The sequence below is a fragment of the Phaenicophaeus curvirostris genome, chromosome 19, assembly GCF_032191515.1.
Source record: "Phaenicophaeus curvirostris isolate KB17595 chromosome 19, BPBGC_Pcur_1.0, whole genome shotgun sequence".
Lineage (NCBI taxonomy): Eukaryota > Metazoa > Chordata > Aves > Cuculiformes > Cuculidae > Phaenicophaeus > Phaenicophaeus curvirostris.
Window position 1 is genome coordinate 6487676 of NC_091410.1, and position 15411 is coordinate 6503086.

At 41.0% G+C, this 15411-nt stretch overlaps 1 protein-coding gene across 2 annotated transcripts in view; it reads left to right on the forward strand.

The window, feature by feature from the left end:
* Positions 1-15100, forward strand: part of SEC14L1 (SEC14 like lipid binding 1) — a 38642-nt gene extending 23542 nt beyond the window's left edge. For both annotated transcript variants that reach the window (XM_069872863.1, XM_069872862.1), the window contains exons 3-16: positions 1341-1490; positions 1581-1712; positions 2703-2831; positions 3043-3277; positions 4005-4114; positions 4860-5049; positions 7955-8043; positions 8964-9034; positions 10651-10822; positions 11137-11271; positions 12206-12340; positions 12806-13057; positions 14082-14260; positions 14839-15100. In XM_069872863.1, coding sequence (XP_069728964.1) covers positions 1341-1490; positions 1581-1712; positions 2703-2831; positions 3043-3277; positions 4005-4114; positions 4860-5049; positions 7955-8043; positions 8964-9034; positions 10651-10822; positions 11137-11271; positions 12206-12340; positions 12806-13057; positions 14082-14260; positions 14839-14944 — 2085 coding nt within the window. In that variant the 3' untranslated portion in view covers positions 14945-15100. The remainder of the gene's footprint in view (positions 1-1340; positions 1491-1580; positions 1713-2702; positions 2832-3042; positions 3278-4004; positions 4115-4859; positions 5050-7954; positions 8044-8963; positions 9035-10650; positions 10823-11136; positions 11272-12205; positions 12341-12805; positions 13058-14081; positions 14261-14838) is intronic.
* The last annotated feature ends 311 nt before the right edge of the window (positions 15101-15411 follow it).

A 15411-nucleotide genomic window follows, 5' to 3' on the forward strand; every position in this document is an offset into this window, starting at 1 on the left:
AGGAGCATGTGTACTCACTTGCTGGTTGTACTTCTGGGACATCACAGAGGAGCTTTATGATCTTGGGACAGTCATGCTGCAAAAATTGTTTAAAAATATGTATAAGGAGAAAACTTGACACTGTTTTAGTGCATGGCACCACTGTCACCATAGAAACACTGCCTTCAAACTATGTTTGAACACTGGTAACAAACTCAATATTTTTATAAAGGGTGAATTAAGAGACTTTCTTTTCTTCCAATGCTACCATTGCATAGTTTCTGCAGCTGCTGCTTATTTTCTTCCACACCCTCTCCTTGTTGGGGCTGTTTCTGTGCAGCGACCCTGCAATATTCAGAGCACTTAAAACTGTTCCAAAGCACAGAGTGGAGGATTTTAGTGCTTTTAAATAGTTGTTTCATCTTCCGCTCTCAGGTTTACTTTATGTTACTGAAGATTTCTTCATTGGGATACTCTGTAGGTCCTACCCTTTCACCAAAGGCTGGCTAGTTTCTGACAGAAGCTAAAATGAAAGAATTTAGAATTTTGAAAGAAGGCTAAAGAATTAGTTGCTTCACTGCCACCCCACTTCCTGAGTGTGTCTGATTTAGTGTAATTTTCCCTGTACGTGTCAAGTATGTAAGAGATGAACTTATTTACATGACCATATTCTTTAACCTGAATCGAAACTATTACTTGCTCTGCATTATTGCAGAAAGTTTGGGTATTCAGAAGTATGCAATGACTTCATTTTATTGGAAAGACTTACTGTATGTTGTTGAACAGAACTGTAAGCTGAAAACCTGTGTAGAGAAATTGTTCTGAAAGCTTTTAAGCCCCCTATACACAAATCGCTGTTAGTTTAAGAAACAGGCTTTGAAATGTTTTTATTAAACCTTTGGGAGCTGTATGGAAAACCCTCTTGACAGCTTGGTGAAATACCGATAATTAGCATACGGGTTTTTTTAATCCAATACATAATTGTTTTGTCTTGTGGTATTTTAGAATAAAAGGGTCTTACTTTCCTGTTATTGGTGACAAGAGGATTGCCATTGTATGCAATGAACAAGTTCTTTTTTGGAAGAAGGAAGGAGAAATAGGGTATTTTGTGTGTCATTTTAAAAATTGTTTTACCTGGAAAGGGTAGTATTAGGAATGTATTAATAAATGGATTGTTAGGAACGCACTGTGACTTTTTTTCAGCTATATTGTGGATTTCAAGAAGGCTTAGTCCCTTCTGTGAAAGGTATGAAGGGCATCGTGCCTCCAAATGCTGGTGCTGCCAGGAAAGGAAGCCTACACACACTCTTAGGAATTAATTGTGATGATAGTTTGGTTTTTTTCTCTCTCCATCTTTATAGGCATACGAAAGGAGGTTTCCTACATGTCCTCTGATCCCTATGTTTGTAGCCAGTGACACTGTAAGTGAGTACAAGAGTGAAGATAAAGCTATCCATGTGATTGAACGGCGCTGTAAGCTGGATATAGATGCGCCACGGCTACTGAAAAAGGTGATGAGGTTTGAAGTGCCTGGTTTATGATTTTGTATATCCTTTCAAATAAATATCGTATCTTAACATATTCTATATCATCTTCCTCAGATTGCGGGAGTGGATTATGTCTACTTTATCCAGAAGAACTCCTTGAACAGACGAGAAAGGACTTTGCATATAGAAGCCTACAATGAAACCTTCTCTAATAGAGTCATTATTAATGAACACTGCTCTTACACAGTGAGTAACAAGCTCTTGGTGATGCTATAGATGGAGTTAAGTCGGTGTTTAGGTTTCTGCACTCATAACAGAAGTTGGGTTGTTCTTGGCATTTGCCAAGTGTTTTATTTCTGTAGTTGTCCCCTTAGAAAATGTTGATACTGTTCCCAGTCAATTTTAGCATGTTGTGAGGGGAAAGGGAACCTTAAGTCATCAGGACAGTTGCATGCTTGGAAATCCAGCCTTCTGTGATGTTTATATAACTACAAGTTCAGAGCCCAGCCTGGGAGTTCCTTTAGACAAGTCTGTTTTAGCTGAAGAGAGTTAAGAAAACAGCTTTCCTTCAGAGCAGTACCATCTCTGTTTCAAGGTTCATCTCTTGGCAAACAGATACAAGCTCAGAAGGAAATGGAGACTGTTTTAAGATAGCTTATTCAGCTGTCAACCAAGTGAGAAGTTTGAGCTTCTTTCTGTAGCATTATCGTAGGAGAAACAAAGTAAAATAGTTTTCAATCTACAAAATACTAAGGTACTTTGTAGGTCAAGGATGGAGCGATCTGTTGCAGTGTGTCTGTTGCAAACAGGTCTGGACTGCAGTGCTTGGAAGTGCTTACGCTGTAGTTGCTGGCTGGCCTTGGCCTGTCAGCCTAACCTGCAGCATCAGCAGCAAGTTCGTTGTGCAGTATTTTACCCTGTTCCACAGACTGACTGCAGTCACAACCCATATCTAGAATGAGATAATGCTCATTGTACAAATGTGCTGGTCTTTTTTGCTCTTGGCTGATGCAGTGCCCTCTCCTTCTTAAGAGAAAAATGTGCTTTGCTAGCCAAGAGACTGTCAGGGCTTCTCAGCGTTTTGTTTTTTAGCATTACCTTTTCTGAACTGTGTTTTGCAAAAGACTGCGAATTCCACTTGAATGGTTTTGACTCTGTGAACCTGTGAAACAGGAGATATTGCAAATATTGTGAGGAGAAAAGTACTGAACTGTGTGACCTTCTCTTGACTAATAGGTTCATCCCGACAATGAAGACTGGACCTGTTTTGAACAGTCCGCAAGTCTGGATATAAAATCTTTTTTTGGTTTTGAAAGCACAGTGGAAAAAATTGCCATGAAGCAGTACACCAGCAATATTAAAAAGGTGAGTTTGCAGTTGTGAAGGAGGTGTGTGGCTCTAAGTTACCAACTGAGAATGTAGCTGCTGCTGCTGCTAAGAAACAGACTGCTCTGCTCAAAAAGCTGGGCTGTTCACTCTTCAGCTTGGGGCAGCATGTGTGTGTAGGTCTACATTTTCAAGTGGAATCTTTAGAGACGTCTGACCAGTCCTTTCTACTAATTTTTTCTTTTTAAAGGGAAAAGAAATAATAGAATACTACCTGAAGCAGCTGGAGGAAGAAGGAATAACTTTCATTCCTCGTTGGGCTCCTCCTGTTGAATGTAAATCGGAGAGCAGCACATCCCACACAAGGCGCCCAGTTTCACCTGCTGTTAACATACCAGACTCTGCCACAAAGGAGGCCTTGAACAATAAGGAGATCCTCAACACCTCAGGCAGTCCCTCGGAGCCCACAGCTGGAACACCTGATGGTATGGTGGTCTGACTTGTTTTGATGGGATTCTTTGTACTGTAGAGGCTCTCAGCACTGTGCTGCTTCTCATGAGCAGCTCAAGATCTTCACATTGGCTCTTTGGTAGCATATAATGTTAAAGTGCAGGCTTGCAAAGTGGTAATGTAGGGTAGCTTGGATGGCTGCATCTTTATAGCAAGGAGGTGCATCTTTATAGCAAATGAAGATCAGATATCTCTTCACTTTGCTGTTCAATGGGTTGCAAAATTGATAGCCTATTTGCCCTGGAATTCAGGGATGGGTATAACTATAGGAATAATGAGGAGGAAAGGGCTGAAACTTCCCTGGACACAGTCTTCTGTTGTATCTTCCTTCCCCAGTTAATAAGGGGACTGGAGAAAATACTTGCACTGGAAGACTTAGATCAGAACTTCTCTCAAGTATTTTCCAGCAAGCTTTATGGCACTATGGATTGAAAAATCTGAATTTACTGGCAAAATACTTTTATAAATTTTTGCTCCTTTTTAGCTGCAGAAGGAGAATTAATCTTCTCAGTTTAAAAATAAAATGACACTGTATGTTGCCTTGCATATCTTTGCATTGATTCAAAGAAACTTTCTTCAATTCTAACTGCAAAGAACACAGAGCGGCTGCTTCTCTTCTTTAGATGCAAGCGTATAAGATCATTTACTACTTTGAGCAGGTCAGTTCAGGACCACCCTAATCACCTGTACATCTCCTTTTAGACAAGCTAGATGCAGACTACATCAAGCGATATCTGGGCGACTTGACACCAATGCAGGAAAGCTGCCTCATTCGATTGAGGCAGTGGCTCCAGGAGACGCACAAAGGCAAAGTAAGTTACTGTTGGTCTCTTGTGGCTCTGTCTCAGAATGAGTGATCTACAACGTGGACCTGGTGAAACATCATGCCAAACCTCCTGTGGCGATCTGTTCCTCTTAAGTGGCCATCTGTGATCAAAACCTCAATTAAGTCTGCACAGTGGCAATAGAAGTTCATTGTGACTGTCCAGATGAGATGCTCAAATGATTAGCGTGACTGCCTCTCAGAATGTCAATAAACCAGCACATGGGAATAACACCAGCTTTACAAGTCTGCCTGCTTCTACAATAACCTTATTTTTACATGTTTGGTTTGGCCAAGTGTCATCATCTCAAATCTGTGTGCAGTACTGAAAGGGAAGAAATGTGGCCAGTTAAATAGCTGATAGCAAGGCTAGGGATTTTCCAGTGGCTTGTGATTTGCATTGGTGTCTCAGCTTCCTTTTACTTAGCAATGAAATACAGTCTGTTTTTTGCCCCTACACTGATTTCAGTTGGACTGCGTTGGCATGGCCATACAGGTGTAAATGATTATATTAGAGTTCATGAAACTTTTATATCCCTTATTTGAAGGTAACTGCATTACCTGATGGGGCTTGTGTTTTTGCTGCAAAGATTGATTTGCTTGAGTAATTTCCAGTGTTACCGTCTTCTGGCATTGGTGCAGGGCTGCATGCCTTTCAGCTTCTTTTGCTTGGTCTTTTTGTTCTTGTTTCAAGCCTTGAATACAAAATTAGGTGTGTGTGTTATTTTTAATAGATCCCAAAGGATGAGCATATTTTAAGATTCCTACGTGCCCGGGACTTCAACATTGATAAAGCAAGAGAGATCCTTTGCCAGTCGCTGACATGGCGCAAACAGCACCAGGTAGACTACATTCTGGACACCTGGAACCCTCCTCAAGTACTCCAGGATTACTATGCAGGAGGCTGGCATCACCATGACAAAGGTATGCTGTATACGGTGGATACTGAACGGCCTTTAAAGGTGATAGTTATCCCTCTATTAGCTAAAAGTGACTGGAAAAATGGTTACAACTTCTTGGTTGTTACATACTAAATGCACTTAAATTGATGTCGCCAGCTCCTTAGCTGGTAGAGGCAGACTCCTAGGTCCTTAATCTTTCTGACTAATCCAGACGTATTTAACTCTGAAGAGCTCTGCTTTGCTGGTAGCTTAAAGTTATTAACTGCACCTCTGTAGTGCTCGGAGTTGCTTAAAAGGGTGTTATGCAAATGCCGGATATTCTCTTTCAGTGATTAAAAGATGTTTGTAAATAAGCGTATCGTTCTAATCAACTTATTTCTGATGTTGTATAAGTCTGCTGATGGCATAAATGAATGCTTATTTGGCATTACAGTCAGCTTAATGATGTGAAGTGGAACATTGCAAAAACATGAAATAGAGCAGGTTTATGTAAGAAGGGGAGAAGCTCTGGCTGAATTAATGTTGTATAGTGAGCCACAGCCAGATCTTTAAAATATGGACAGCTGTGCCTGACATGCTCCCCTGTCCCTTAGCTTGCTTTATCGTGCACTGATCTCATTGCTAATACATACACAGAAATGAAATGTTTTGGAATTTGTTGCTTGAGGCAAGCTGGGCCCTTTAGATAAGGAAATGATGTCTTAGTGTGAGGTATCTGTGTTCTGATTCAGCCTTTTCCCCACTAGGCACCATTGTTTCTGCTAGCTCTTCCTGTTACAAGCAGCATACGAAGCAGGACGGAAAGCTGTCAGCAGTAGTGGCCAGGAGACAGGGAGAACACAGCAGAAGTTTAATCACCATAAAGCTGAAGAGCTTGAATAGCTCTCCCCTGGTGCTTTGGATTTGACAGACCTCAAACTGAGAAAACGGAAAATGAGAATATACTTGTAGAGATTGTAGGGAAAAAGATCTGTGAATGAGTTCTCCCTCTCTGTTAGTTCCTTGTCCTTCCTTTGCAAAAAATTTCCTCTGTCAGTAGCATATAACGGGGTCCTGCCAGTGAGTAGAAAGGTACAGAGTGCATCAAAGGGTTGTTTAATGTTTTTCTGAGAAGTTCTCTAGTCTTGTGGTGAACTTCATGCCCCCTCCCTTTCCCTCTGGTTCCTTTGATCTCTTTGGCAGCACACCCACAAGTAAAGCACAGGTTGGTCTAATGGAAACAGAATTTCAAGACTGAGCAATTCTCTATAATTTAGCATTTTACAATGGTATGTTCTTTTTTTAAACCCTCTTTTCTGGGATGGCTCCCATCCCTCTACAGATGCTAAATGTGCCAAACCCTAGCTAGCTGAATTCTGTAGAGCTTTTAGCACTAAAACAAAGGCAGCAGTGATTATGAAGCATGTTGTCTAGAATAAGCTGGTAGTGCAAAAGTAGAAAAGTTATTATTTTGGCTTGCAATTAGCAGTTTTCTCAACATTCGGTGGCTTTTACTTTGATAGGACTGCTTGAGTCAAGAGTGTTTTTAAATCACAAAGCTCTGATGGAATATAAAATATAGTGATAATGAGCACTGTCAGTTGAGACTTTCCTTCACGTGTCATTTGGGTGGACCTGGGTTAACGCACTCTTAGTTTGGCTTTGGATGTGCGTGCATCTGTGAGGGAGGGAGACCTGCTAGGAAGCTTAATAGCACTTTCTATTTAGTGTTTCAAAAGCTAAACAGTACATTCCAAGATAAGTGTGTGCTGATGTCGAAACAACATTTTCTTTTAGAGCACCTGATAAAATACAGAAGACTAAACTTCCATGGGGGTAGTGTCTTTGCCAAATAAATAACTTGCCATGACGCTGCAGTTCTGGTGGTTTTGGGGTTTTTGTTTGTTTGGCATTTTTGTTTGGCTTTTTTGTTTTGTTTTTTCCTTGGACAGAAGCAAAGGTAAACAGAACAGGACTTTGGGGAGGTTTTGTGTAGAAAGGTGGGTTTTTTTGATTGTGTGTCTTAGCATATTCAGTTTTGTACATTGGTGATTAGTTAGCCTGCGTACTAGAGTAGATGGAGCAAAGCTTAGAAAGTGAATCGCAGTTTTGGGAGGAGGATGGAAGCTGTTCTGGACATGAGCTCCTATTACGATGAGCCAGCAATGCAAGCTTTGGTTCACAAATTCAGCCAGTGCAGTTAAGCTTGATGTCATTGTGTCCTAAGCAGTATCAGGAAGCCCCAGTATGTGGAGAGATGACTGCAAGAAGTTAAGGCTTTGCATGCGGAGGGTCCATTTGAAGCTGATCTCTGGAACAGAGTCTCTTCTCACCAGACTTAACCTGCATAAGTGAGGCTGTGTGCCAGTTCTGCATAATGTGTCATGACGTAGCTGAAAGGTGTGACTCCAGCAAATGCTGCAGAAAGCAAGGCTCTGGGTTAACACTTTGTTTCATTAATTCCTGGAACTCAGCATAGCTACTTCCCCAAAAAGATGTTGTAAACTATCCGGATCAGTACTGGGTCATGTGTGATAGAAGGCTTACAGCCTTCCCTGCAACTCTTCAGTTACATTAATGGACTAAAGTTTTTCATTTATCTTGGCTGTCCTGGAAGCTGATTATAGTCCTGTGTCTTTAATTGTGTATACTGCGTAGACTAAGATCCTGTACTTGTTGAAGTCCTTTGAACTTCCCTTTCAGATAAGGGAGCTATTTTTGCATCAAGATGTCTCCATTAAATTTCAGCAGTTCATTTACAGGCAATCTTTTGGTGCAGCTGGACGGGGTAAATTACTGTCTGCTCCAGATTCTCCCTCTTCCAGCTGTACAACAAAGTTTGAGCTGGCTTGTTTCCATTTAGATTTTTAGCATAAAACTAACTCATTCAAATTGTCTGTTGCTGTAAAAATAAGGGTTATGTTGATATCTTTGTTCTCATTATTCAGATGGTCGCCCGCTGTATGTGCTGAGATTGGGACAGATGGATACCAAAGGCTTAGTGCGAGCTCTTGGGGAGGAGGCCTTGCTTCGCTATGTAAGTATTTTTGGAGCCAGCAAGTTGCTAACAATGTGATACTTGCATTTAGAATTTCCTCCTCTGCCAGAACATTCATCGCACTGGGTATTTTGATGTACTCTCTGACCGTCTGTTTTTGGTTTCAATACATCTGAAAACTCCTGGTAGCTGATCTTCTGCATTCTTTCCAACTGCAAACTGATGGCGGAAAGGCGTAGTTCTTGGCAGCTCGCTTAGGCATTAGTTAGCTTTTTCACAGATTCTTCTGTAGTTTGTACAGTGCTTCAAACTGAAGCCTCTGCATTTGTACAGAAGAGAAAATGCCATGCTCAGATTTTGTCCAAGGATAAGAATATTTTACTTTTAAAGAAAAAGTACTTGCCTGTAATTTTGCCTTCTCTAAAGGCATCATTCAGACTGTGTTAATGTGGATCTCCTTGATTTCTAAGCAGAAAACTGGCAGAATTCCAGGTTTGCAGTAATTTTTTTGACAGTCACAGCCATAGTAACCACTCGGAGCAGGGGCTGGATTTTGCTTTTTCTCTTCAGTGGCATTTCCAGGCACATACTGAATTTTTTTAGTTCTCTTTCAAGACTACTTTCTGTGACTTAAAAAGGGGCTTTAATTTCTGAGTAAATAACAAATCAGTGCTTGCGGAGGCAGAAATGTGGGCAGATTTCTTGTCTGTATCACTCTTGGGTCTTGGTTCTCAGGAGGATCTTGTTTACATTTTACGGCTTTTATGGAAAGGTATGCTTGTTTTTCAACAAGATCAGCCAGTGGGATAAATTTAGCGATTTTGAGTTCATTCTTTGGGGAAAAAAGTTTATGCTGGTTTGAGCTTATAGTTTTAATTAGCCTTTGAATATAAACATTTTTTTATCCCATCTACTGAGTTTAAGACTGTGTTCTCTAAACAACATGTTTCCTTGTGCAGGTTCTTTCAATAAATGAAGAAGGACTGAGGCGATGTGAGGAGAATACAAAAGTGTTTGGCAGACCAATAAGGTAAAATACAACAAGTGGACCTGCTCTTTGGGAATTACATGATTTCATGGTGTATGTAGGGGGAACATCAGGTAATGTGGAGCTGCTGCTGAGCATGATTTATTAAATGGAACAGTCAGAGGGTAGGTTGTCTCCCACATGCAGGTGTAAGTACAATTAGAGTTAACAGAGCCTCCCCAGTTACTGCTGGAGCAAATCGGTGCAGCCACTCCTGAGTCTAATGCAGCATCTGCTCCAGTGGTCTCAGTGCCTGCTCAGAATGGTTCTACGTGCAGGGTGTTGGGCTTCTACTCTTCTCTGCTGTTGAACTGCATTGCAGAGCAATGCAGCCCCACTTCTGTTTCTGGGGAATTTTATAAACAGACATCAGTACAGATTGCCAAAAGAAGTCAAGCCACAATAATATTGTGAATAACCTTTCCAGTAGTTTCAGGTATAGTTTGCATGTCACTTGTTCATCCATAATCCATATCAAGGCTCATTGCAGTCAGTTCTTGTTTGCATTCTCCATTTATTACATGTGGTTACTCAGCTCTGGGTCCAAGGCAAGGTCATGAGGCTCCTGTGAACCCTGGGGTCTCGTTTTCCAAGTACTGGCATGACTTCATGTGAAATTCAGTGAAAACCAGCTTGCTATCCCAGCTTTAGGTCATTGAAGGGGTCACTTAGGAAAGTATTAACTGCAAAGTGGATTCAAGGGTGTGGAATTAATGCAGGGCTGGCCCTGAAAAGGAACAGTGTTTCTTGGACTGTCTTCAATTTCTGGCTCTTTCCCTTAATCTGTAAAGGCTCAGGGATGTGTGGTATGTCTGCTTATCTTTTCCCTGTTAAAGAACTTGCTGTCCTAGCTCTCAGTGGGAGGTCAAATCGAAGAGATGGGTTTTGTGTGTGTAACTGAAATTGTGCTGCCTACTGGATCCTCATTTGTAGAAGTAATCCTAAAGGATTACATATTAAGCAAAGAAATGTTTGGTGTTTCATAGAAGCCTTATGCATAATTTAATGGATGCAAGCTGGTGCAGCACAGCTGTAAATCTTGAATTCATGCTCAGGGCAAGACCTGAACTTGGAAAGTAACTAAAGTTCAGTGTTTAGTGTTGAGAATGTATCTCTTTCTGTAGAAAAAGCTTCCCTCCCTGAGGTCTGACAGTTGAATTAGCTTTGACTTGTAATGGTGCTGTTACTGGACTGTCTTAGTAGGAAATTGGCACCATGAATGTTAAATTGCTTCCTATAAGCAGTGTGGCCACTTAATTTCTGAGTAAAAGCAGTGATTTAACATTTGGGATGGCTGTTGACGGGGTTGTTTTTCCGCTTCCTGTTAACCTTCACCTGGAGACTGAAATGTCTGTAGGGACATATGCATGGTGTGCAAAGTGATCTTTGAAATGTCTCAAATCACTTTGCACGCACTCTGTGCATGGCACCCTCTGAGACATTTTTGTTTTAAGGACCTTAAACTCCAGTGTCTACAGATATCGTGAAGCAAGGAAGTAGAACAGAAGAAACCAAAGCAGAGAGCAGGTTTCACACATTTCAGTACACTGGACACTTGTACAAGAAAGGAGAATTCTGTTGCTATTGAGATTTTTTCTTTTTGTCTTTCTTAAATTCAGCTCTTGGACCTGTCTAGTAGATCTAGAAGGCTTGAACATGCGGCACTTATGGAGACCTGGTGTCAAAGCATTGTTAAGAATCATTGAGGTGGTCGAAGCTAATTACCCAGAGACTTTGGGTCGTCTTCTTATCCTAAGAGCACCTCGAGTATTCCCAGTTCTTTGGACACTGGTATGTTTGTAATTCAAGCTGTTCCTTAGCCCTTTCAGTACACTGTTATGCACTTGTAGTTTGTAAAAGGATTTTAGGGTACAGGCTTTATAAGCAAGAAAAGTCACCATTTGGAAACATCTCTTTTATAGGATTCCTGGAATGGATTAAAAAACAATACCTAAGAACTTGCTTACGTAGTGAGTTAATTTAGCTTCTTTGTAGTGTGAACTCTGTGTAACAAGGATAGTAACACTTAATGCAATCAAAGCAGTTCCTTCAACATTGACTCAAGAAAAATGTGGGAGCCTGATCTATTGTGTTTTTCTTTGTAGGTTAGTCCCTTCATTGATGACAACACTAGAAAGAAATTCCTTATTTATGCTGGAAATGACTACCAGGGTCCTGGGGGACTGCTGGATTACATCGATAAAGAAATTATCCCGGATTTTCTTGGTGGAGAGTGCATGGTATGAATATAAATTAGTGCGTATAGCAACTTATTTATGTGTTGGGTTTTTTTTCTTATTTTTTTCCCCTCCAGTCTACTAAACAAAGAAGCCTAGAAGCACAGAATGATTCCTAATGTAGTTTGGAGGCAGGGACTATAATGTAGGATTCCAGGCTTAGTGTTTCCTTCTGGATTCAGTTTGAAGAGAGTAGAATACTTTCCTGCAGTGTATTTCAAATAGCTTACTAAAATAGCCAGGCAGGGTTGAAAGCCATTGGTTCTGTCACTGGTATTCTTTACTTCTGGATATTTGAACAAAAATGACTTTTCAAAGATGCTTTTGATCCTCTGTTGCAATTCAGTCATTGACCACTTCTCCTGCCCTAAATACTTCTACGGAGCCTGTTCCTGATCAGATAGTTGTCTAATCAGTTCTGAGCTGTCAAGACAGTGTAACTGTTACCTTCCTGATTGCAATATCCCTTTACCTATTTGGAAACTTTATCTCCCCACCATCCTTCATTCTTAAATTTAGCTATGTCAGTTGTTCTTTCAGGCCGCTGTAGGCTGTGGTTTGTGGACTGAGTTGCCATTGCTACTTTCCATAGAATTCCCAAGTGGCTCACATCTTTCTTCACTATAGGGCAGTATGAGTATATAAATAACGGGTAGCATTTGCCCAGTCATTTTGTGTGGAGGTGGCTGTTCTGTATGTACAAGATCTGTTCCTCTGGTGTCTCGTTCTGCAAACTCATCTAAACCAGATCATTGTAAAATAAATTTATGTATGTATGATGTACAAGCTATAAAGTTACGTTCAAACTCTGTTCATATCTCATTCTATGGAGTGCTTGCTGAACGTGTTTTTTGTTTCTGAAGGTAGCAGGCAGAGAGTGCGACAGGTTGTTGGGTGTACAGAGGGGATACTTTTTAATGGCTGTTTTTGCATTTAGTGTGAAGTACCAGAGGGTGGGCTGGTTCCCAAGTCCCTTTACCGCACAGCAGAAGAATTGGAAAATGAAGACATAAAGCTTTGGACTGAAACAATCTACCAGTCTGCAAGTGTCTTTAAAGGAGCTCCACATGAGGTATGGTTGCAGCCTTACTCTTCTTTTACTTAATATCAACGTTCCGCTCTGGTCTTTGTTTCTTGAACTGAAAATGTTTCAGAACTTCATTATTTAGTTGCCGTGCTTCCACCTTGTTCTTCTGTCATTCTGATGCATAGTGATCCTTTAGTAGCTGAAGTTTTAAGACCATTCCCAGTATCATCTTGTTGTCATTTAGAGAAAATAAATGTTTTTCCTTCCATTCAAAGCAGTGCCCTTCTAAGCAAAGACAAATGGTAATCTCAGAAGCTACTAGAGAGCTTCTGGAAGTCATATGTTAAAATAAGCACACCCCATCAGGAGAGAATATGTATCCACGCTGCCTTTTAAAAAAGTTTAAATTAAGCCCAGCAACAAAACATCTAGAGTTTGTTGTCTTTTCTGGTAGAATTTCTTTCTTTACTGAGAAAATTGCTATTGTCTAACATAACTCTTTGGTCTCAGGTTCTCGTTCAGATTGTGGATGCCTCATCTGTGATCACATGGGATTTTGACGTGTGCAAGGGCGACATCGTCTTTAACATCTTTCATTCCAAAAGAGCCCCACAGCCTCCTAAAAAGGACTCTCTGGGAGCTCACAGTATTACATCTCCTGGTGGGAACAACGTCCAGTTGATAGACAAAGTCTGGCAACTGGGGCGTGATTACAGTATGGTTGAGTCTCCTCTTATCTGCAAAGAAGGAGAGAGTGTGCAGGTAAGACTGCTGAATCCTCACGTGGGAGCTAGCTCCAAACGGATGTTCCAATTCACAGTTGTTATTGGTGACTGAGTGGTGATTCAGCTCCGGACTGTCTGCTTGCTTTTGGCCGACATTTCAGCTTATGTTCCTAGCCGCATGCAGAGAACGGGAAGAGCATTTACAGGGGATCTGCTGTGAGGGGAGGTTGCATCCTCCCATAGTGACTGAGATTGATCAAAGCATATAGAGAAGCCATATAGGATGTCGTGAACATCCAGCAAGGAGCAAGATGTCCTTTGTGCTGTAATTTCTGACCATTATTTTATGAAAGCAAAGAGTCCGTGTTTGAAAAATATCATAGTGTCTTACCTCAGGAATGCAAGAAGTCTGGAAATCAAGACTGAGCTTCTGTGTGTTTGTCCCCTTACCAGGCACCATAAGGGGGTCCCTGTCACCAAGATTCCTGAAGTCTTTTTTTATAGCATTTGCAACCTGTCCTTTGATTACCAAGTTTGATATTACATGCAGCATGTTTACAGTCACATTCTGCCAATGCTGTTCCTTCTGACTTAAAATAAGAGTTGAACAGCCCTTGAAGAAGGAGCTCCTGAAGTCATCTGATTGGAAGTGTTAAACTGGAAATGTGGGCAGTGACCTCTTGACCTCCACTTTCTCTTTCTGTGAGGCAGGAGCCTTGACTGCTCTTTTCAGTCTCAGAGGATAGCCATTAGTGAAAATAAATGGAAAAAAAATTGTTGTTTTAAACAAGAACTTTGTCCTTTCAGTATATTTGAATCCTAACCCCTTGACACTGTCAAAAAGCAGGAGGATCAGCTGGCTTTCTGTCATAACTTTACAAGCGTGCTGTGTGGGGAGAGTTGGCAAGCACTGCCAGTTGGCTGAGGAGCTGAAATACTGGCTTTGGGGAAAAAAATCTGGGCTTGAAGGCAATTTTTCTAAGCTTGGAAAAGAAATTCCAAGCCTACAAAACTTTGTGTTAACAAAGTTAACTTTCAATTTTTGCTGCGGCTGCTTCCAGGGATCGCATGTGACCAGGTGGCCTGGCTTCTATATTCTCCAGTGGAAATTTCATAGCATGCCTGCCTGTGCTGCAACCAACCTGCCTCGTGTGGATGATGTGTTAGCATCTCTACAGGTCTCCTCACACAAATGTAAAGTGATGTACTATACAGAAGTAATAGGATCTGAAGATTTCAGGTATGTCTGGCCAAGGTTCGTTACAGTCAGCTGATATCAAACCTTTCTGATGCTTGGATGATCTGGCCAGTGTCGTTCACTTAAATACAAGTAAATTGTGAGAACTTATGTTCTCTTAGGTCTCAAAAAAAACCCCAAAAATAATCCACCTCCCCTGCTAGAAATCAACCTGTACTGGCACTGGGGGCAACTATTATATTGAAAGAGTTATCTCATTGTAATCCTCACTGGTCACTTTGCCGTGCTTTGAAAACATTGTGTGACTTGTTGGGCTTGGCAGGTTGTCATGTAGAAGTGGGTGCAACTCAACAGAATTGAGTCAGTTCAGTTGCCTCCCAGTCAATATATTTGGCTGAAACTAGTTCTCAGTCTCTTTGAACAAAATCTGGGTTTTGCGAGGTGTTCGGTGTCCTCATTAACTTGATATGGTGAGGCAGAAAAGCTGTTGAGTATCTGCACTGAAACTGTTACTTGCTTTTTATTCAGTGTGCAAACAAATATGTTATAGATAGATACATAGCAGTAATCAAAATCTTTTTATGTTCAGAAGCCTAAAGCTACTTTGGTTCTCATTGCAGGGGATCTATGACCAGTCTTGAATCAAGCCACAGTGGATTCTCTCAGCTCAGTGCTGCCACCACCTCTTCTAGCCAGTCGCATTCCAGCTCCATGATTTCCAGGTAGTGCCACAACAGATGAAAAACAAATGGATGAGATGGCTGGACCCTCGCCAGTGGCAGCTGACTGCAATACGGCGTATTCAACTGGCAATTGTGCAAAAAAAAACCCCACCCCACAAAAGCCTTTTATAGATAGTAAAGTAGCTGTTTGAAATTTTAACTTAGTTGTTTTGGTCCTTGTTAAATCCAACGGCTTGTCTCTTAACTTTAACCCTTTTTCCTAACTCAGTCATAGATATTTTTGGAAGTATGCTTGCACAAATCCTAACTCTGAACACAAGGGCTCTCATCGAAAGGAAAAGTAACCAGTGCATCAGTTAAGAATAAGTTTTTTTAACTGTGTAAATGTTAAAATGCAAAAAAAGATAAAAACCCTACCAAAAATGCTCCGTAGTGCATTAGAAATCAACTGCAAGTCTCCTGTCAGGACATTCCTTGCCATCTTAAGAAATCCCCAGTGAACTTCCAGTG